The sequence below is a fragment of the Lytechinus pictus genome, chromosome 4 (genome assembly GCF_037042905.1).
Source record: "Lytechinus pictus isolate F3 Inbred chromosome 4, Lp3.0, whole genome shotgun sequence".
Lineage (NCBI taxonomy): Eukaryota > Metazoa > Echinodermata > Echinoidea > Temnopleuroida > Toxopneustidae > Lytechinus > Lytechinus pictus.
This window is the reverse complement of record NC_087248.1, coordinates 6,174,208-6,196,622: the sequence shown is the minus strand read 5'-3', so window position 1 is coordinate 6,196,622 and position 22,415 is coordinate 6,174,208. Positions and strand designations below refer to the sequence as shown.

Below are 22,415 nucleotides of genomic sequence, written 5' to 3'. Positions count from 1 at the left end.
TTTCTTGACAGGAAACTCTTGACGAGATCATGATCCCTCGGATGGAACTGAACGGAGGTCGCAAGCCTCACATTGTCCGCTTCACCCTTGAGCAGAGTCTGAGACCCGTCCAGGAGTTTAGAGAGAGTCTCTTTGAGAAGGTGTATCCTATCAGGGAGATGGTAGCTAGGAAGATGCTACAGATTGGTTATAAACATCAGTCAAGGTTTGGAAGATGGTGTCCTGTAAAGCTACTGGAAGGAGACTGTATACAACCAATGCAGGTAGGCTTGGATCATATAGTTGAAATGTATATATCTTGGGAAAACTAAATTTCAAAATACTTTTTAAAAAACATTAAAAAAAAATCAGTAAAATCCAAATTTCTCATCACCAGCAGCCACTCAGTATAAGTTGGCATACCCTTTCATGAAAGTGTTAAAAGAATTAAATAGATATATGGGACTTTGATATAATAACAACTTATGTATATTGAGCCATTGAGAAATGATGGTGCTTTGTGAAGTGCTGCAAAAATGTGTGCATAATAAAATATTTAATTGTCAATTAAAAAAAAAAAAACATAACAAAAATCATAATCCTAAGTCTTAGTATCTTAGTGAAAAAAAGTTATAGACATTAAACTTTTCACAGATTATTATAGCTCTTTCTTTTACAATGTGTATTCAGATTTTTGTTTTTTATAGCAACATACAAATCAAGGATTGTACACTTTTGTATAATGTTAATTCTCAGTTATGCTATCAAATTTACACTGATGATTTTTCTGTTGGAAATGAATGAGTACAAATCTTATTTCTATTCATCATGTTTGTTATTTCATCTTTGTTGTACAAACTAATTCACCATTTGTTGAATGGTCTTGAATTGCAGGGTCACACCTACCCAACGTTCCCAGCAGTATACCGTCAGCACATTTACTTCATGTCTACCCCTCAAGCTAGAGAGGAGTTTGTCATGCATCCATTGAAGTATCTGAAGCAACCGTCTCCCAAGCCTGTTGTCCCTGTAAGGATGGCCATCATTGGACCACCAAAGTCTGGAAAAACTTCATGTGAGTAGCAATGGTGGAGTTGTTATGTATAAGTTATAATTGTTATAAGCTACTGAAATGAACTGATTGACAAAAAGCATATTTCAGACAATATCATAGCACCTGTTACTCACATCAAGCTTTGTGAAACATGGTGCAAATCTAAATGATAAAATTTTCGGTTTCACTTTGAAAGGTTGTCCTGAAGAAGATTGTTGGGTAATCTTACGGATGATAGTTCTAAGAAGAACAGGTGATCTCAACGTTTCGAGCACTTAGACTCTTCGTCAGGAGCATATCTTTATGATCAATTTTTTATCATGCTTTATTACTCTTAATGCTTTATTGATCAATGAGCTGAATATCAGCATTCACTAAACTATTATTCCTCCAACTTATATTCTGTTCAGTGGCCAACCGATTTGCATCAGATTACGGTATGATGAGACTGTCTATCGGTGAAGCAGTCAGGTTTATCTTGACCCAACAACCCAAGACACAGCTAGCTAAACTTATCAATGCTCAGATCAAGAAGGGTATCCCGCTCCCTGATGAACTTGCCATACGAGCCCTAGAGGTCAATCTCCTTGATACGAGGTCATCGACCAGAGGGTAAGTAGAGGGAGAGAGGGAAGGCTTATTGGGAATGGTGATGAGGGTAATGGTCAAGGTACTTGGGGGAGGGGGGTATTCTGCAGGCCCAGACCTTTGGTTTTCGTGAAATTTGCATAGTATAATGCAGAGTCTGAAGTAGGGAGACTAGATTCACTTTATACTGTGGCTGCCTCTCTTACTGGACACAGACAGAGAGTTTGGAGTCTAGACTTCACTCTAGACATGGTATAAATGGTTTAAGTATCAAATATGAGTCTGTGCTTGCAGTCTATGAGGGGGGAATGTGTGCATGGGGTGGGGGTTTTGGGGTTATTGCCCCCCCCCCCTCCCAAAAGATTTACAAGCAAAGGAAAAAAAGACAAACACATGGATATGAGAGGGAAGAGATTGCAATATGAAATTATTTTCTGGATAATATTTTAAATCTGTCACAAAATCAGATTCTAATTTTAAACATGTAAAACAATCATAAATCCTTTTGTTTTAGCAGAAGCTGATCTATATTTTGTTGTTTAGATTTATGGCATCCATTCCGATTTTATGTTCCCCATTACAGCTACGTCCTTGATGGTTACCCAGTCTCCAAACACCAGGTTGATCTAATGACAGAGCACGGTATTATCCCAGTGGTTATTCTTGAGCTTAGTGTTGATAGCAGGGAACTCATGGTCAGAGGAATGAAAGATAGACATTCTTCAGAAAGGTAAATATGGACATATCTTTCAGCACATTTAGGCACACTCTAGTTATTTTGATGTATTCTCTATTGTTATTATTATAATTATGATAATTATCATGTAACTTTTTAAAACATTATTTATATGATGCCATGAAAATTCATGCTATGCAGTATATCCCCTGAATAATTAAATGCGAATCATATATCAGGTAATTTAATTTAATAAAAAGACTTTGATAGCTGTCAAATAATTATTCTTTATTTGCAGTATTTATTTGTTTGTTTGTTTATTTTTCCAAATAGTATTGGGCCTTGTAACACAGAGCTTAATGATGCAACATGTGGCTGACTGATACAATTGATTACATTGGTCATTATGTGTAATGAATTATAGAAATCATTTGTACAATTGCTTTGTAACTTTTGGTTATGACCCTGGTATGGCGGAAAATAATTATCTTTATTAATTTTAATAGCACACATGGCACACCCAGGAAAAAAACTATATGCATCTTCAGTCCTTGAAAAACTACAATGCTGATTCACAAGTGATTTACAATGCGTGATTAGCATTCACACTTAAATCTGTTGAATTTTTATTTTCTTTTCAGGTTGTTACCGCTCCATGACAGCGCCCAGATCTTAGCTCTGAAGATTGCTGCCTGGCAGAAAGAGATTACTTCTGTGAGGGAGTATTATAAAGAGACTCATAAGAACTGGGTCAGTGTGACAGGAGAGAAGTCTAAGTGGTGGGTTTGGAACAGAGCTGCTGACCATTCTAAGGACAGCGTTCGTAGGATACAAGACTATCTGCAGAGGATATCAGAGGGTAAGGATATCATTGTTCATTAGTTTCTTTAAGTTAGCATTGTCTCTGCATCATAGATTACAGTGTTTTGTTCCAATATGACATTCCCTTTTCTTTGTGTCTTCTGGTTGAATCTTTCCACATTCTCTTTCCATCTTATCAATTAAACTCCGATCTTCTTCATCATTTTCCTCATACCTGCTTCTCTCCAGATGAAGAGATTCTAAATTACATTGATCTTTCAATACAGATTTCATATTTTCTTTTCAAGACGTGATTCATTCATTTCAATTCACATCTCGTTTTTACCTTCACAACAAGTATTTTAGGATTGCATTTTGCTTTCTTTGTATAATGTAGTGTTTAGGAAGGTTTCAGGGTGATTTATTGAATAATCATAAATCATCTTGATAAGAACCTTTTCTTCATAGCATACTTGGTACAGTTCTTTATAGGGAGTTGGGTGACCAAATACAAACTTATCATACCCAATATGTTTGTACCATTTTTGATGTCAGATACACCTGTCTGAGGAGTGAGATTGTCATGCAAATTGCACTACTTTGAATAAATTTTACAGTATGTATGGAGACATATCAGGAATGTTTTTAGGCTGATTTTAAGATTGATCACAGAACAAGAAAGAAAGAAAGAAAAAAGGAGATACTACAAGGGAATGAATTATTCATTGATTATCAGTAAACATTACATTTCAAGTCATACCCTGTTTGCATAATATACTCCATTTTCCGGTTGAACTCTTCAGGCAAGGCAGCATCTATCGCTGACATGTGTATCACACCAAAGGAGTTCTTCTCCCGTCTTGGTGACTTTGGCCAGTACTGTCCAGTCAGCCTGGCCAAAGATGGTGAGCTGGTGGACTGCGCCGGACAGATCAACCTAGACAACGCTGCAGAATTCCGCGGTCGCTACTACAAGATGGAGAACCCTGAGAAGGTCAAGGAGTTCCTGGCCAGACCAGAACTCTATGTGCCACCTCAAGCTCCTAGAGCATTACCTCCTCCAGAGCTGCTGCCTAAGAGGAGAACAGCCATTGATGCTAAGAAGATGTTCCCTATGCAGATTGAGCTGCAGGGATACTGTCCTGTTACCTACCTGGATGGAAAGCTGAGGTGAGTCTTTTACCATTCCTTAGCCCCAGTCTGATGAAAATATTTTAAAGAATAATTAGATTTTATGGCATGACACATTGCCTGTGATTTGATTTGAGTTTTTTTATATTTATTAATCAAGTAGATGTTTCCCTGATGTTTACCCTTGTTTCATTTATAATATATAATTAATGAATAAATTATACAATTTATGGAGCATACTAAAATAAGCTTATTAAATTTTGTGGTATATGCAGTACTGCTATGTTTATGATTGAATCATTTGTTTTAATCAAAGTTAACTTTTATTCCGCAAAAGATGGAATTGTCCATATTTCTTTAAACCTTGTACAGCACATTGTATTCTCTATCAGGCAAACGTTTCATAGAGCTTGTCAGTGATTTAGTACTTATAATTGTTGATCAGTTAATTGCAAATTTATTTGCGGAAATGACGAACAAGATGTTCATAAAATGTTCACCAGCTCTCGTTTTTTTTAAATTGGATTGTGTTTATTTTCATTGTTCGATATCTATTTTTGCATTCAGGTATGAAGCAATCCTTCCAGGCAACCCGGATCTTATTGTGGAGTACAGGGAAAATATGTACTGCTTTGATTCTGAAGAAAAACTGCAGAAATTCATGAGGTATATCACACCATAAATACTTGATATTTTTCCTGCAATGATCAAACATTTGAAGGAAAAGAAAAGAGATATATTGAAAAGTAACTTGTAAGTTGTGTGATAGTAGATCATATCATGAATGTGAAGGTAAAGATTATGATTATAACGATAAGGCTGAAATTAAAGAAAATGATGAAGATGACGATCATGATGATGATAATGACAATAATGACAGTGATATTGAAGAAAATAATGAAGATGATGATGATGGAAATGATATGATTATAATGCTGTTTTAGATAATGATGGTGACTAAATTGCCATTATGCCATACAATGAAGGACCATATTTATGGATTTAGCATGACCTTAATTTCAAATGATCATTATTTGTTAATGACATCATAATCTATTCCTATTATCCCTCCTTAGGTATCCTGAGCGTTACTACAACCTGAAGTTACCTCACAAGTTACCACCCAGGAAGGACCCTCTCCTTGTGACCTCACTGCCTATGTTAGGTTATATGGAACAAACAATCTCAACTGCTATCACCAAGGCTCTTACTGCAACGGGCTGCTTCAAACCAAAGTTCCCCTTCGTCTCACCCTCAAGATCAGCGTTGCTATATCTGGCATTCCATCTCAAAGGTGAGACTTCCCCTCAGGCCCTTTTTTTTTGTTCTGTCCATCTGTTTTCTAAATACATTTTTCTAGTAGGATTTCTTTACAAAGGGTGCATTTCCAAACTGCTTTTTTTTTCTTGCATACACATGCATTCTCTATTTGGTCATTGTCTCTTATTTTATATGATGTGAAAAATGTATTAAGAAATCATATATTTTTTAAATTTCCAGCAGTATTTTGGCATATTATTTTGTGTACCCATGTGTAACTAGTCATTATAGAGGACCAGCAACCAGTCTTACAAAGATCAATGATTGATTCAAATCAAACTAAAATTGAGATTGATCTGAAATTCTTATCTCTTTATCAAGCAAATTTAGATCAATCTCAATTCAAGGTTTATTTGAAGGTATCACAACTCTTTGTAAGATAGGGCCCAGGGTTATCAAATATGACAGATCTATCACCTCACAAGAACCCACCGATGTGTTACTTTGTTTCATTAGCATTATGGTGTTCATTTTCATTCATCTTAATTGTTGCTGTCATCAATTACCATCCACATAACCTTTACCACCACCATTGTCATGATGCACAACATCAACATCATCATCGTCACCATCGTCACCACCACCATCATTGTAATCATCCATACCATTATCATCCCCACCACCACCACCATCTTCATCAATATCATTGTTATCATCATTATCATCGTCATTTTAACTCTGTGTAATATTTCTTGTACTCATCTTCTTTTATGTTATTGTTTCCCTTCTACCCACCAGCGTACAACCCCAAGAGCTCCGACTATGTTCGCAAGAAGTACCGCAAGAAACTGGACCAGTTTGAGGAGCACTGTGAACTCATCCGTTACCTAGGCAACCAGATGGGACCACGATCTCGTAGTCCCAAAGAGCTTCCTATTGACTTTGATCACAAGATGCTTCTCTTTCTCAATCTAAAAGGACGAGAGCCTACACCATCAACATTGGTCGCTATGTAAATGTTCTTGTTCTGAAGAGACATATCCACCTGTATTCAGAGATGCTCAGATCCATGTACGTCTGCCAATAGGATCGATTCAAACAAGTTTAAAGCCTTTGAATGCAGATGTCCTGAAAATGGGTCAATCTCTACAATTGTTTGAATTATAATTGCCTGTGAGGGGACATTTACACAGAGTGTCTAAAACTGAGTTGAAAGATACTGGAAAAAAAAAGAAGATATTTTGAAAACAGCCTCTACTCAACACTTAAATTTGATACGTTGCAGAATTTCTTTTCTAGTATATATTTACATTTTGTTTTGATAAACTGAAGTTTAGAAAAAGTTTATGTTCTTTGAGCCGAAGTCAAGCAAGATTTAAAGCTATTTAGAAAAAATGAGAAATTCTTGAAAATAGTTTTCTCTGTATGCTTATTCAAACTTACAAGCAACATGACTTCTGCAGTTTGTAATTACACTTTAACAGATTGAGATGAAGTTAAGTGGAACTGATTTCTATTGTCTTTGAGATATCTGGATTAAAAAAAATCATGTAGCTTAATACATTGGCTCTTGTCAATGTTTCATTTATGTTGCTATTTTATATTATTTGCATCTACCACCGAAAAGGCATCTTCCAATGTTATAAAGGTGCACACTGCTCATTCTTACTCTGTAAACATACATGCGACCTTGTAACATCCATGACAGGAATATGGGAATTACCTAATAGGTAACAAATTTCAGGCAAAGGGATCACAATGCGCAAGGTATTGCTTGAAGAGAATGACTGAAAGGTTTATTTTGTGTTTGGTGCAAAGACTTTTTCATATTCTGCCACTGTGAAACATGGCTGTCTTGCAAAGGATATGCATCATATTCATTTAGAAAAAAAATCGTAATAGAAGGTGCCTTTATTTCTCTTGGACAATTCATCCTATTATGTTATTACAAATTAAATAAAAGATTTATGATTCATATTTATTTTGACTAGCTATCATTCCGTCCTAAATTCCACCTTATACAAATGTGTGTGTTCATTGTCCATTATATGCAAATTGTACCAACTGTTTTCACCACAAATGCAACTGCAATATACTTATATTTCATCTTGTGCTTTTATTGAAGATTTCCACTAGAGGTGCCATCGTTTATCAACGAATTGATGTACTATGTATATGAACTTACAATTTCTTTTGATATTCAATAATGATATTGATACTGTGCAGCTTTTATTTATTATACTAGAAATTTCCAGGAGCTTGTTGCAGAAAGAGCTGTATGTAATTGCAACTAAAAGATCCAAATACATGGTTGTGATAGGGTGTCAGTGAGGTTGTGATTAATTGCAACTCTTTCTGAAACATGCCCCAGATTCTTGTCTGTGATTCACACAGATTGATAAAATCAAACATGTCAAGAAAATCTAAAATGGAAAGAGGTGGAGGTTATCTTTTATGAATAAGATACAATTCTACTGAATAAAGCAGCCTAAGCAAGCATCACTCTATAATTGTGTATTAGGACATTTTATGAATAAGACATATATTTCCTGAATATACATACATGTACACTCCAATGTTGCCTACAAATTGTTTGTTAAGTGAATATTTCTTGTCACTTTGAACAGAGTTATTGATATATTTATCATTTTTGTATTTTAGTTTATTTGTATAATTGTAAATAACAGACATTATGGAATGTTATTCTATATTATAGAGTTCAAAAATTGTAATTTTGTGTCAAGAATTTCTTGTAAAGATATTTTGTATTTTGATGTGTTTTGTAAATATTTGAAATGACTATGTAAATTTGAATTATCACTTGTAATAAATTTCAAGACTCTCAATATTTTCACTAGTGTTCTATTTTATTTACGATTATAAAGAATGTTACATGTAACAATTCACAGGTTATTGACATAAATTAGAAAAAGGGGGAAAATAACATTTACAAGTTACACATTTTGGACAATTCCCCAAATTTTTTGAATATCAGACATGAAGGGCGAAATTAACGTCCCTTAAACCAGATAGCTGTACAACACATACTCATGCATTAATATCCAATTATTTCACTGTTGGAAGTAAATTCGTAAAAGCAAATCAAACCATATGATCAATATGTTTCAGGTTGTATACAATAATCTAACATATGTCAAGGACTCAGAGGCTTTTTACCGGCTCTGAAAAGATTGGGTGATTTCAAGTCTAGCGTTGAAAACTTTTGTGTTAAAATAAAACACACACAAGCAAAATCATCCAATTAAAAATAGGCTTGTGTCTAGATTGAAGTCCCTTTGTGTTGAGATATACATGTATGGACATGTATCCAATGATGTGGGACAGTTTTATTCACAGCCTGAAAAGAGGCCAGAACTGCGGACCCTGCCTTGACCAGTGATTATATAAAGTTTATCCATCAAATGATTTAAATGTCAATGCAAGAATGAAAATGGGATGAATATACAACCTGAAACATAATGCCTCTGACAACTACCTACATGGATGGCAGGCAGAAAGTAATTTACTGCCTGTATGTTTACAAAGTGGTTCTAAAAGTTATTTCTAATTTGAAAAACTCTGGAATTTAAACATTCTGAATCATTTACTACAGGAAAAATGGATGGTGCTTCTAAAAGGTTCGCTGAATTCCGACAATCACCATCTGAAGCTATCTAAAAAATATCAAAATCATTTATCAAGATTGACATATCTAACAGAGTGGACAAAGTATTGCACTTTTTCATTGTTAACTACTATATACCATATTTAAAGCAATTTCCTAAAATCAACTTACTAAACATGAATATAAAGAAAATCATATTTCATGATTAGCAAAACTATCCCCTATGCTAAATTTTGGAGGTCAAAGGCTGCATCTTGTTTCATGTACATTGTATAATAGAAGCCTAATGGGATGGTAACCTTTGATGTTAACCGTACTTGTGTTCTGCTTCATACCAATGAATATGGAGATGCCCAAAGATTGAATTACATTCTGTTGCATGTGAAGGGTATGATGCAGTAAGGGTTAATACTAGACTAGTATTTATCTTTCTCTTTTCTTCAAACATAGTAACATGTACTACAATTCAATACAAAATAATATTCATAGCAGCAACTTAACAAGTAAAGACTATAGTGGGGTTATAAAATGTATACTGGTAAGTGTCTGTTTCCTTTGCACCTATCTATTACTGTGAAGGGTATAGAGCATTATGTAATATGGGGGTTCTGTCTCTTTGTCGTTCATCGTAGGATAGTGAACCAGCCAGAGCATATATTTCTTTCAGAAACAAATTCATCCACATTATGCTCTTTTACCCAAGGTTTTGTTCCATGAAGCTGTACAAAAGTCATGTACAATGGGTGAGATGTTCTCTTGCTCAATGAGATTTGAGCTTTTCCTGTTTTGACATTACGGGAGTGCATTTCCTATATTCCAAATCAAATTTTTGATAAATTATAAACTCAGCATCAAGATGCTTGTGAAAAAGAGGAATTTTAATGTACAAAGAATGGCTTTCAACTTTAGCCATGTCAGCTGCAGGATCCAATATGATCAACAGGCTGACTTGGCACCCAAGGACAGGTGACTACTTGTGTATTATTATGTAACATACAAATGACTAAGTTGTGAAAAGTCTGCCAGGTGTAATTTACTTGAAAAAATACATGTGTGCCGGATGGCCAACTGACTAAAACAATTGCCACTTTTGAGCACCATGCAAAGTAGATATGAGCACTTTACGAACGAAATGCATGTAAGTATTTTTATAATCGTTGGTTATTATGCTGTGTGTGTATTACACATACATTTTTCCAATTTTAAACAGGGTCTCATACTCACGTTGTGTATTACACTCATAATAGGGAATGATATCATATCTTCATGGTTATATTTATATATTTACACAGTCCTTTATATACAAGAGATGTGTATGGGGCTCATTCCTCTCCAGCTGGTAAAGCATCTTCTAATCTCTGGATGAATTTAACACGTATCTCTGTTTGATTGTCTCCTTTAAGTGTATCCTGGACGAACCTCACGCTCACATCCATTTGAACCTGATAGAAAAATTGACATAACAGTCATAAGTTGTCCTTTAACTTGAAATGAAACACTATGAAAGATTAATCTACCCCAGTTTTAAGAATTTTGTTAGCATCATCTAAATCCAGAAAATATTGCAAATCGTAAGCAGGGAGGGCAATTACAACTGGCCTTTTCCATCCTCTTTGGAAGTGCATAAAAATTGCTGCAAAGATCCTTGTCATTCAGATGAGAATTAATTTCCTCATTTTTTTTAAAGGTGATCTACATATATGTACATGAGTCATAAGTTGAAAAAGCTTTAGAAAACCTTCTCTAATGAAACAAAAATATTGAATCCCTTACTTTTTTTCTAATGAAACAACAACAATAACAAAATGAATCTCTTACTACTACATGTACACTTGGTACTTCAGTCAATGTTAATTAATCACAACCCTGTACAACACCTAAAAAAAACAATCCTGCGTTCCGCATTCATCAACCTCTCTGTTATATGATAGATAATTCACTATATCTGAAGCACCTATAATGACATATGGATCTCAAAGCTTACCGTTTCCAAAGCACCCCTTATGACACCACAGAGCACATTGGAGTAGTTTAGGTTACTGTGATCATCTGGGAGTTCTACAAAGTCAGTCAAAGGATTATTATCCATCACGAGGGAAAACTCATCACCAGCAGGACTCCAGTTAGAAACACTCGGAGTCACTCCAAGAAACATGCGGAATCCAGACTAATTGTAGGAACAGAAAAGACATAAAAGGAAATATTAATATACAATTCATTTACTCTCTATAATTATAAATGATGCTTGTTATATTTATATTTTGAAAGTAAAAGGGCCTGTGGAATGCAAACACAAGCTGGATTGAATATTTATTTTTTTAAATACAAATAAAATAAATGATACACAAATAACAGTTGAGTCTACATAAGTTGAATAATCCCATCCAAGGTGAAGAAAATTTCAGACCAGACTACAAATGCTTTGCATGCAGGGAATAAGTTTGCTTCTCAAATTTACTTATTATTCATGGTTGTGAGAGAAAAGCTTTCAAATATGTACAAAAACAAAATACTTCACAAAAGCAATTTTGTATACATGTACATGTAGCAGTCATTAAAAAATAGGGAGCAAATTGTGATGGGATACCAGGAAAATTATTTCCTGGCAAGTGGTATTATTTAAGTCAAATTTACCTACATGTAAGTCTAGCAGAGATCTGTGGTCGGAGACCTTGGATTTGTTTGAATGACAAAATGAGAGATGTATGTGTAGCACTATACATATCACAGCCTGCCAACCCGAGAGAGGTGGAAAATAATCCTTATGTTTAATTTACAGTATTTGACACAAGGGTGAGATTCTTGCAGATACCTTTTCATACGATTGAAGACTACATATTAAAAAGAGGGCCAAAGACATCATTAGTCTGAGCTAAGTACAAGGAACTCGCTTTCCTAATTGCAGTTTCACAACATAATGCAAAATTGTAACATTCTACAACTATTATTTATCATCCAATTTTGATGAAGTTGACACTGTTTTACTTATTTCCTACAATCAAACCAAATTTTTCTCAAGAGAGGATTAAATCCTCGATTGTCAGACCTATCAATCAATAACATGTATCGAGACCAAATGTACATTTTAATGTAATTATCAGTAATATCAAACTCAGGATGCCCAGTCTGACCTACAGGAAGTATGCCTTTCAGATGGAAATAGGTTTTTATCCAGGCATGTGTCTATTTCCCTGAAACATTTATCTCTGCATGTATTAGTATTTTATACTGTATACATGTACTACCTATAATTGAAAAATGTTTTTGCGGAAACTGCAATAACAAACGGTTAACAGCAAAATGAAAAATAACCTGGATGCAATTTTACTACATTTTCTTTTTTCATTTACTGTGTTATTGTTGATATTATTTGTTTCATAGTTTTTATAATGTTATTGCAAGTACATGTAGTTCATGGAAAGGTCACAGGAAATATGTTAAAAAGCAATCATTCCTTAATCAACCTATGATACAATAGAACTTTACTTGGCAATGAGTATAGTAAATTTATTAAATGTTCATTAGATTGCAAATATTGATTCTTCTTTGTTTTATGGGGTATTGATAAGTCCATCCTGACAATAGACCAGTTTGAAGTTACATCATGGGCAATTTTGGTCAAATAACCTTTCATTTCTTTCATCATGATAGACAGATTTCAAAGCAAGATATTATTTAAGCATGCCTTGCATAACAGGATGCAGAAATTGCATAGACCAGGTGACTAGAATAGCACAACAATGGACACACTATGACGGTTTTGTTGCATTTCTACTTTGAATGCATTAGCATGTTCTTATAAAATGTACATGTATTGGCCAACTGTGAAATACCAGTCGCTATAGTTGACGCATCGTTGTTTTGTGGATCTAATGAAAAACCCAATTCAAAAGAATATATGAATAATCAAGACATCAAAGTTGGTGCTTACATGTATCTCATTAAATATTAAACCGCCATGTCACTTTGGTAGAAATGACCTTTTTCTGATCATGCGCAGAATGGAACTCCGAACTGGCTTATTAACTTGTTTTCAATAAAAGCAGAAAATGCAGTTTTCTAAAGGTTTGATCAACAGCCATCAAAGAATAACAGAGTTAAGGATTTTGTGACATCACATGTGATATGCTGTCTAAGATGTCAATAAATCAAAAGAAAATTTCTCAGAATATGGACAATGATTTGATAAATAATCAGGAACATGACATGATTCTACAAACTCCATTATTATGAAAAATAAAAAGGCACTTTGCTGAATTCATTAGGCAACAGATTTGGAAGCTGTCAAATATGTTTAAAAATCAAAGCATATATAAAAAAAAATCACTTATTTTCTGATCAATGGATATTCACCATTGTGACCAAACCATCATTAATATAATCCTCTTGTGTTTCTTTTTTTAAAATCAAAATCATCTTGATGTCAAATTCAACTTCACATCCATGTTTCAATAGTAAATTTGAATTTGTCTATTTCCAAGTTTCTGACAAAACAATATCTCAAATATCTTTGATTTTTACATTGGAAATCCATACTTTACCTTGGCAATGATATCTGCTGTTTCTCTGAAATCATTACATCTACCAATACTGGACCGTGCTAAGAAATCCTCCACAAGACGAATGCCGATGTTATATCCCCTACACAAATAAATGAATTTATGGTTTAATCATGAATAACAAGATGAATAAGTGAAGCCTCAAAATGTACAGCTATAGCATGACTAGCATCAATTGTCAACAATTTCTTAAAATGCTGTTCACACTTCTTGTCAAATTCCAAAATGATGTAATCTAAAATCGTGTTTTGTTTTTCTTTGTCTTCTCATTCCATTAAGACATTTCTCAATTAATAAATTGTTGTTAATTGAAGTTGTTCTGGGCAATAAAGAAACAAAGTGTAATTATTGATATTAATAATTAACTTCTTTTAATCTAATATCAGAAAAATGATACTAAAAAATGTAATGTCAAAAATGGAAATATGATTGCCTACATGTATCTGCTAAATATTTCATTTAAATGAGTACAGCAGTTGTGAAGTAAATAACTTACAACAAATATGAAATTATGAAATGCGCTTTAAGTATTCTGTACACAACTGGTAACAAGGTATTATGAGCAAATTTCTGTTTTGCAAACTATGTATTTACAGTCAAAATACACTACTCCCACCCCACGCCATTGAGTATTCTGCATGAGAAAACTCATCATTTACAAGGTTAGAAACAAAATAGCAGGGAAACGTATAGACTATAGTTTCACTAATCTTACATTTTATCAAGCTGTTTGTTGACTTCCTCATCGCTCTCGTAGTCTTTCACAAGTTGAGCCACAAGGGCGCCATACGTGAGAGTAAACAGCTCTTGACTCTAGGGACAGAATCGAAGATCAAAACTCAAGTCAACCCCAACAACAAATCATTAAAAATAAATAAAGGTCTTAAATTTCAATATTCACAGGCAAGGAAACTTTTCCAAGTGTGAATTTATGTACTACAGCACAAATGGGGGAAAAATAAATTAAAAAGGGCACTTTAAATCTCCTGGAAAACCAATATTAGGGGCCGGGCATTAAGCAAGGTCAATCAAAAGACCAAAATGGCATCCACAACCATGGATTGTTGATTGATTGACTGTAACTTAAGCCATGTAGAATGATAAAAATTGAATGAAAAATGTTCAAATATTCTTAAAAATATATTTTTTAAACATCAAAATTGTGACAAAAATTGACCACCACTCTGTGTGACTTCTTGTTGACTGTGTGTATGGACATAAGAAGCTAGTCTGGTCGTTGAGATAACTACTAGTATTAGGGTCATTCTCAAAAAAATGTTACAATTCACAAACAAGTGGAATGCCTCTGGCCGTCTCACCTGCATCACGCGATTCAATATAGCAGCAGTGCTGATTTTGAAAACTACTATAACTCGCACAAGATGTTCAGTGATACTTGGTTACTCTTATTTCCACGTTTTATGAACTAGACCAATACACTTATAGAGATATGATGGCAATTCAACAAATACCCCCAACGTGGCCAAAGTTCTTTGACCTTACATGACCTTTGACCTTGATCATGTGACCTGAAACTCGCACAGGATGTTCAGTGATACTTGATTACTATTATGTCCAAGTTTTATGAACTAGACCAACACACTTTCAAATTTATGGCTGTAATTCAACAAATACCCCAATTTGGCCAAAGTTCATTGACCCTAAATGACCTTTGACCTTGATCATGTGACCTGAAACTTGCACAGGATGTTCAGTAATACTTGATTACTATTATGTCCAAGTTTCATGAATCAGATCCATAAACTTTCAAAGTTATGATGGTAATTCAACAGATACCCCCAATTCGGCCAAAGTTCATTGACCCTAAATGACCTTTGACCTTGGTCATGTGACGTGAAACTCATGCAGGATGTTCAGTGATACTTGATTAACCTTATGTATAAGTTTCATGAACTAGGTCCATATATTTTCTAAGTTATGATGACATTTCAAAAACTTAACCTTAGGTTAAGATTTTGATGTTGATTCCCCCAACATGGTCTAAGTTCATTGACCCTAAATGACCTTTGACCTTGGTCATGTGACATGAAACTCAGGCAGGATGTTCAGTAATACTTGATTAACCTTATGGCCAAGTTTCATGAACTAGGTCCATATACTTTCTAAGTTATGCTGTCATTTCAAAAACTTAACCTCAGGTTAAGATTTGGTGTTGACGCCGCCGTCGCCGCCGCCGCCGCCGTCGCCGTCGGAAAAGCGGCGCCTATAGTCTCACTCTGCTATGCAGGTGAGACAAAAACGTGTCTCGACTATATTATGGCCACTAGCTTCACAACCCTAACATTTTCTACAAAAATATTATCAAGAAAATGACAATAATAGACTAGCTCCAACAAAGCATATGCGACCAGTGACTAGTAAAGCTCTAATTTTATTACAAAAGCCTTTTATTTTTGCTTTTTGTTAGAATCGACGCTGTCTCGGGTCAGTTTTAGATTTTACTATCATTCTCTTTCTTAAGTAGTCTGTATTTCTTTCCTAGATTAATGTCTGGTGAGGGCAGCTCGGTGTAAACGTCCGACATACTGCGCCTATCCTAGTATTTGATGATCCCTTTGTGATTAATTTCACTTTTAACTTTGTCCCAAATTCATTTTAACCTCCGTAACGAATACTGCCACAAGTTTTTTCTCCCATTCATACTGAATGATATTATGTGATAATGTGTCTACAAGTAGAGTGATATTCATTAATAAATAATTGATAGGGAATTATCCTATGCGTTTCCTGTATTACACGGAAATAAAGGACTATTCTTAAAAAGTAAAATGTATGACTAAACAGCTTTAACATCCGTAACACACCTTAAGAAAATATGCACTTTGGCAGTTCTGTTAAGGATTCAGTATTATATAGGATAGGAGACACATTTCATAATAAATACAATTTTCAAAGGTATGGCTGCTAAATAAGGACCACGTTGGACCATAAAACATTAAGATATTAACTTCCGTAACGCATTAACTTCCGTAACATTTTTTCTTGAATATGCTACAAATTTGTGCTATACTGAATCACTCCGGATCATACAGATATAAATCATATAAGGTACCGTCCACCTACTTACCCATAAAAATGATAGCTATTCATCCTTGTCAAATTATTATTACACACCTTATTTTCAACATCACTTTGAAAAGAGGGAAAATTGACAGCGAAAACAATTTCCCGAGAATTATATATGATATTTAATGCTTTTAGAATTTCGAATAATTCATACTAAAAATTTTGAATATTGGCATCTTCTTTAGAACTTAAGATTTCTAATTTCCTTTGCTATATAAAGTGCATTAACTTCCATAACAATTACTGTTACGGAAGTTAATACACTTCTTTGCTGTACTTTGCTAAGATTGATAGCACGATTCTAGTTCCAGAACAGGTGACATGGCTTTGTCTAATGCTGTAGTCGGCAGAAATGGTGTAGAGAAAGGGAAGAAGGAGAAACGATTAAACCTTCATGGACAAGGAAAGAGACAGAAAAACTGTTTGCAATGACTCATGAGGAGGGTTAATGTATCACCGATCAAAAATGTGAGCGCAAAGCGCGAGCTAAAACTTATGTAGTCTAACCTGAAAACTTGAAATTCTAGCATTTTTTTGTACAAATGATCAGGATGTTATCTGAATAAACTATTAATGCGAGTACAAAGTGTTAGATGATTTTTTTCCTATTCTGACTGAAAGCTTGACATTCTAAACACTCTTTGTACCAATCACAAGGATGGGTATCTCAATTGATGCGACTGTAAATTTTTTATATTTTGATCTGAAAACAATAATTTTTGGACGTTGTAATTTGAGAACAAGATATATATCCAATAAACAATTATTGCAAAGGTAAAACACGCGCTTTTTGAGGTTTAGTCCCCAAAACGGGACATTCTACTAATTACTTTTTGTAATCATAAAAAGGATGGGTGTCTTGCTAAGGAAATGATGCGCAGTGAGTGCGAAGCGCGAGCTGAAAATATGTGTCATTCCAATATGAAAACCAGACATCTTAAGCACGCTTTCAAATAAAGAGGGTATAAATTGAATAAAAAATAATTTCATGCAATACAATAAAAAAAACAAGTGGGGATTACATGTATGTACACCATCAATCAACTCTTTTAATATTCATGAAGATATGCATAGACTATATTGTTTCACTAAAATAATGCAAATCTTTAAAATGGCATAACTTCGTTATTTCTTGTTCAATTTTGATCATATTTGCAGTATTTTGTTTGTCTGCTTATTATCTGTTCGAGATCATATTTTTCAGCCTAGATGACCCCTTTAATGTGCATGAAAAGCGCTTGAATAATCGATATAGGCCTACCGACATGAAAACATGGAAAGGGGTATTTCAAACACTCATGCTTTGTTGGAATGTATAAATGAAATACGTATTTCGATAATCAAACATTTTAGCTATTCATCATTTTTTTTAAAATCACGAATAGGATGCGTAATTGCGTATCTCGATAAAACAAACTAATGAAAAAAAAAATCGCGATTAGATCATATAGATTCCATTAATAATTTATGTATTTGTGAATTTTTAGCCTCTTTTTTCATTCACCTTACTTTTTTATTATTCATTTCCCCATGTCCTTTTAAAAATTTTTTTTCCCCTCTTTTTCCATCTTTTTTGGCTATTGGCAAGCGGCGGGAGTCCTCGTAACCCGGAGAACTCGTCCTGGTTACGGGACTGCGATTGTTACATTTTGTTTATTGCCAGAAACTTTAAAGATGAACTGTAATTCTGTGGCCCGGTTATCGGTTTTCTCATTCCAACTTTGAACAAGAACGACAATAAAATTACAGTTTCCGTTTCCTGTTTATGTTTTTCACATTTTTTTTTGGGGGGGTGGCAAATTAAGCTATGCGTTCCACATTTATCTTTATTTATTAAAAAAAAGGTTATACGAATACCTAAATATGGATTTTCCTAAGCTAACAAATAAATACTGCAATTTGTAACTTGATTAACTTCCGTAACGAAGATTGACAAGGGTAAATGCCACTCGAGGATTTGATGGTAAAGTATCTTGAGATTCCCAGAATTGGTCATGCATTGCTTAAGATCTTGCTTAGGATTACTTAGGGCCAGAAACTTGTAAGATGAACTACAATTCTGTGGCCCGGTTATTCGGTTTTCTCATTCCAACTGTGAACAAGAACGACAACAAAAACGACAGTTGCCCGTTTCCTGTTGTGTTTTTAATTTTTTTTATTTGGGGGGGGGGGGGGAATTAAGCAATGCGTTCCACATTCATCTTCAATAAACTTTAAAAAAAAATTTATACCAATTGATACCTTAATATAGATGTTCCTAAGCTAACAGAATAAGTAGTGCGATTTGTAACTTGATTTTAACTTCCGTAACGAAGGTTGATAAGGTAAAATGCCATCGAGAGGATTTAATGGTAAACTATCTTTTGATTCCCAGCATTGGTCATGCATTGCTTAGGATCTCAGGTTATGGATGAAAGTTATTTTAAGGTTGCCTCATTCAAATTATGAACATTAAACTGAACGAAAGATGTGCAATGATTTTTATGGTACTTTTTGTTAAATGTTATTTGGTAAAATCCTGCTTCTGAAAAAGAATATTGAATATTTTTGCTATCTTGCAAACATTTTTGCTTCAGTAAACAAAATTGTTGATACCACACTAAAACTAAATGGTGTGCATTTCTATTTCAATCATTTCAAAAGTGATATAATTGAGTAACATAAGTGAACAATGCTAACGATTAACCTCCGTACATGGATGTAACGTTGATATACAGTGCTTGAGTTAATCCGGTCAGGACTTCAAATTGACGCCACAGCGACATGCCCCTTTTCTGTTGCCACTTTCTGATACATGGTACTTTCACAATATGTATTTTTCAACCCATTTTGTAGACTTCATTTTTACGATTTTTCCCCCCATCAATTGTAGTATTTTTCTGAGAATGACCCATTAGTAATACAGAGAATAAAATAGCCTAAATTTTTATTTCTGTGGAGAAACTAAAATGTTTTTGGAAGAGTAAATTTTGTTACTTGGTAACATAAACATTGCAATATGAATGTGGTGAATTACCGTAGTATGTTATCATTCAAGTGGGTCTGTATTACAACTTTTCAAGAATTCAATGTTTAGAATGTTGCATTATGGTTAGGGAACCTGGCCAGAGTAGACTTGAGGTGGGGCTATAAAAGGGAAGGTCCAGGCTGGAGATATTTATATCTCAATATAGAGTAAAATTCACAAAGCGAAATGCTGAAAATTTGATCAAAATCGGATAACAAATACTGAAGTTATTGAATTTTAAAGATTTGCATTATTCCGGTGAAACATGTCTTTATGAATATTCATTAGGTGGGCTGATGATATCATATCCCCACTTGTTCTTTTGTATTTCATTATATGAAATTAGGTTTATTCAAAAATTTTCTACCAAGAACTAAAACAATTGGATTGACAACTGATGAGTGCATTTAGGACAAGTCTACCCCAACAAAAAGTTGATTTGAATAAAAAGAGAAAAATCAAACAAGCATAACACTGAAAATTTCATCAAAATCGGATGTAAAATAAAAAAGTTATGACATTTTAAGTTTCGCTTAATTTCACAAAACAGTTATATGCACATCCTGGCTGGTATGCAAATGAGGAGACTATGACGTCGTCCACTCACTATTTCTTTTGTATTTTATTATATGAAATATTCTAATTTTCTCCTCATTGTCAAGGGATACAACAATTAATTCCTCCCTGAACATGTGGAATTAGCATTGCTTAATACTATATGGTTCAGTTAAGTTGGTCCTTACTATCAAATCTATAAAAATGAAATATTGTATAATTCAAACAATAAAAAACAAAAGAAATAATGAGTGACGGACATCATCGACTGAATCACCTACTTGTGCTTATCACTGTTTTGTGAAAAATAAGCGAAACTTTAAAATGTCATAATTTTCTGATTTTACATCCAATTTTGATTAAATTTTCAGCACTATGCTAGCTTGATTTTTCTCTTTTTATTCAATTCAGCATTTTCATGGGGTGGACTTGACCTTTATTAATACTGCCGCAACATATTTCATCATAATGGAGACGCATCACCTACACATGCATGAAAAAATTAAACATTTTATGATTTCATGTAATACTAATAGTAATAATAGCATAAGAAAAAGGAAAGTGGGGGTGTGACATCTTCAGCCCGCCTAATGAATATTCATGACAATGTGCATATAACTGATTTCTCAAAATATTGATGAAGTTTAAAATTCAATAACTTCATTATTTGTTATCCGATTTTGATGAAATTTTCAGCATTTTGCTCTGTGAATTTTACTCTTTTTAGATATATTTTCATCTGCCCCGACCATCCCATTAAGGCTGCTGGTTTGTATGCCCTTTAACTTAAAGAACACATAGTTTTACAAGTGGGAAGTATGCTAAAAAGGAGGAGCCTATGACCTATGTAAAACACAGTGAGAAAAGAAGTAGATCTACAAAAGTACAAAATGGATAAAAATCATGAAAATTTTTGTTTTTTCAGATGGGCTTATTTTAAACAGTACTTATTGGGAGAAAAAACAACAACTCAGTGAACAAGTAGTTCCAGTCTACTTCAGATTTACTCACAATTTTACGAGGGTCTGTTGCTCTACTGCTTTGTCTCGACATGTCGGTTCAGGAAAAAAAAAACTGCGTTGAGCTTTTTCAGTTTGTTTATTGTTGATGAAGTCCAGATCCAGTCAATAAAGGCGTCAGTAGGCCGTACACACTATCCTACGAATGGGACTGAAGAGTGAAGTGAAGATAAAAATGGGATCACAGAAAACTATAACTCTGGAGACGTTGGTTTATATGATAAAGTCATATGTGATATATCGTGAATTATAGAAATGTGTTGTTCAATTCTCCTTGAAAAACGAAAGGAAAATGAACATTAGATATGGTATAAAACTTATTATTTTCCTAAAATTTCCCTCTGCTCTGGATTCAGTCAAATCTGACAGTACTCGCAGAACTTACGCACACCGCGCTCGGCCGGCGCGCGCGCACACATACCGTATGCATGCAAAATTTGCAGGCGAGGCATGCAGCGCGCACGAAATACATCATCTCATCATCGACATCGTCCAAACCCGTCGGCAGCTTCCTGCTTGAATCGAGTCTGATAATCAGGAATCATGGAGTTCATTAATATCCCTCGATGGTCAGCCAAAGACGTAGCGGACTGGATGAAAGGTAAGATTTTTTTTGCTTCATTTAAAACTGTGAAATTAACAGAGAACCTGATCAGTTACAATTTTTTACATTGCTAAACGCAGTGACTTCAGTCAGGCCCAGCTAAGTTCGGGTGTTTATCGGAGGTTGCAGATTATCCATGCCGACGGATCGGGGGAGATGAGTGAAGCGTGCCCCTATCCGTGTAATGATGCGCCATGAGAACTTGTCCCGGTGGGTGTTTCATAAACTTATAAAGCTGTTCGCAAGTTAAGAGCGACTTTAATTAAGAACGACTGGTGATCCTTTCTTGTGGTAAATGGTATACCTACACCAAAAGGTTCATTGGCGATGATTTAGTGAGTAATAAAGGTTCACCAGTCGTTCTTAAAGTTTAATAAAGTCGCTCTTAACTTACGAACAGCTTTATGAAACGGGCCCCTGGTGACTTGGCCTTGTTGAAATAGTCTTTGAAGTATGGGGGAGGCAGCGTA

At 34.5% G+C, this 22,415-nt stretch overlaps 2 protein-coding genes across 42 annotated transcripts in view; one reads left to right on the top strand and one right to left on the bottom strand.

Moving 5' to 3' along the window:
- The window catches only part of LOC129259123 (adenylate kinase 9-like), a 42,000-nt gene extending 33,670 nt beyond the window's left edge, over positions 1-8,330 (top strand). For all 41 annotated transcript variants that reach the window (XM_064098241.1, XM_064098236.1, XM_064098235.1 and 38 more), the window contains 9 exons: positions 12-263; positions 874-1,054; positions 1,444-1,645; positions 2,205-2,351; positions 2,939-3,156; positions 3,902-4,268; positions 4,797-4,895; positions 5,306-5,523; positions 6,288-8,330. In XM_064098241.1, coding sequence (XP_063954311.1) covers positions 12-263; positions 874-1,054; positions 1,444-1,645; positions 2,205-2,351; positions 2,939-3,156; positions 3,902-4,268; positions 4,797-4,895; positions 5,306-5,523; positions 6,288-6,505 — 1,902 coding nt within the window. In that variant the 3' untranslated portion in view covers positions 6,506-8,330. The remainder of the gene's footprint in view (positions 1-11; positions 264-873; positions 1,055-1,443; positions 1,646-2,204; positions 2,352-2,938; positions 3,157-3,901; positions 4,269-4,796; positions 4,896-5,305; positions 5,524-6,287) is intronic.
- Positions 7,264-21,743, bottom strand: LOC129259124 (trafficking protein particle complex subunit 3-like). The gene is made up of 5 exons (XM_054897406.2): positions 21,334-21,743; positions 14,389-14,486; positions 13,656-13,755; positions 11,099-11,281; positions 7,264-10,556 (listed from the first exon to the last, which is right to left on the bottom strand). Exons 1-5 carry the CDS (start codon positions 21,373-21,375, stop codon positions 10,437-10,439), a joined length of 543 nt encoding a protein of 180 aa, XP_054753381.1. The 5' UTR covers positions 21,376-21,743; the 3' UTR covers positions 7,264-10,436.
- Positions 21,744-22,415: the final 672 nt, after the last annotated feature.

Coding starts and splice junctions, on each gene's coding strand:
- LOC129259124 (XM_054897406.2), bottom strand. CDS start 21,375: ATGTCGAGACAAAGCAGTAGAGCAACAGACCCTCGTAAAATT. Junction 14,487..21,333: donor CAACAGACCCTCGTAAAATT/GTGAGTAAATCT, acceptor TTCTGTCCCTAG/AGTCAAGAGCTGTTTACTCT. Junction 13,756..14,388: donor AACAAACAGCTTGATAAAAT/GTAAGATTAGTG, acceptor TTATTTGTGTAG/GGGATATAACATCGGCATTC.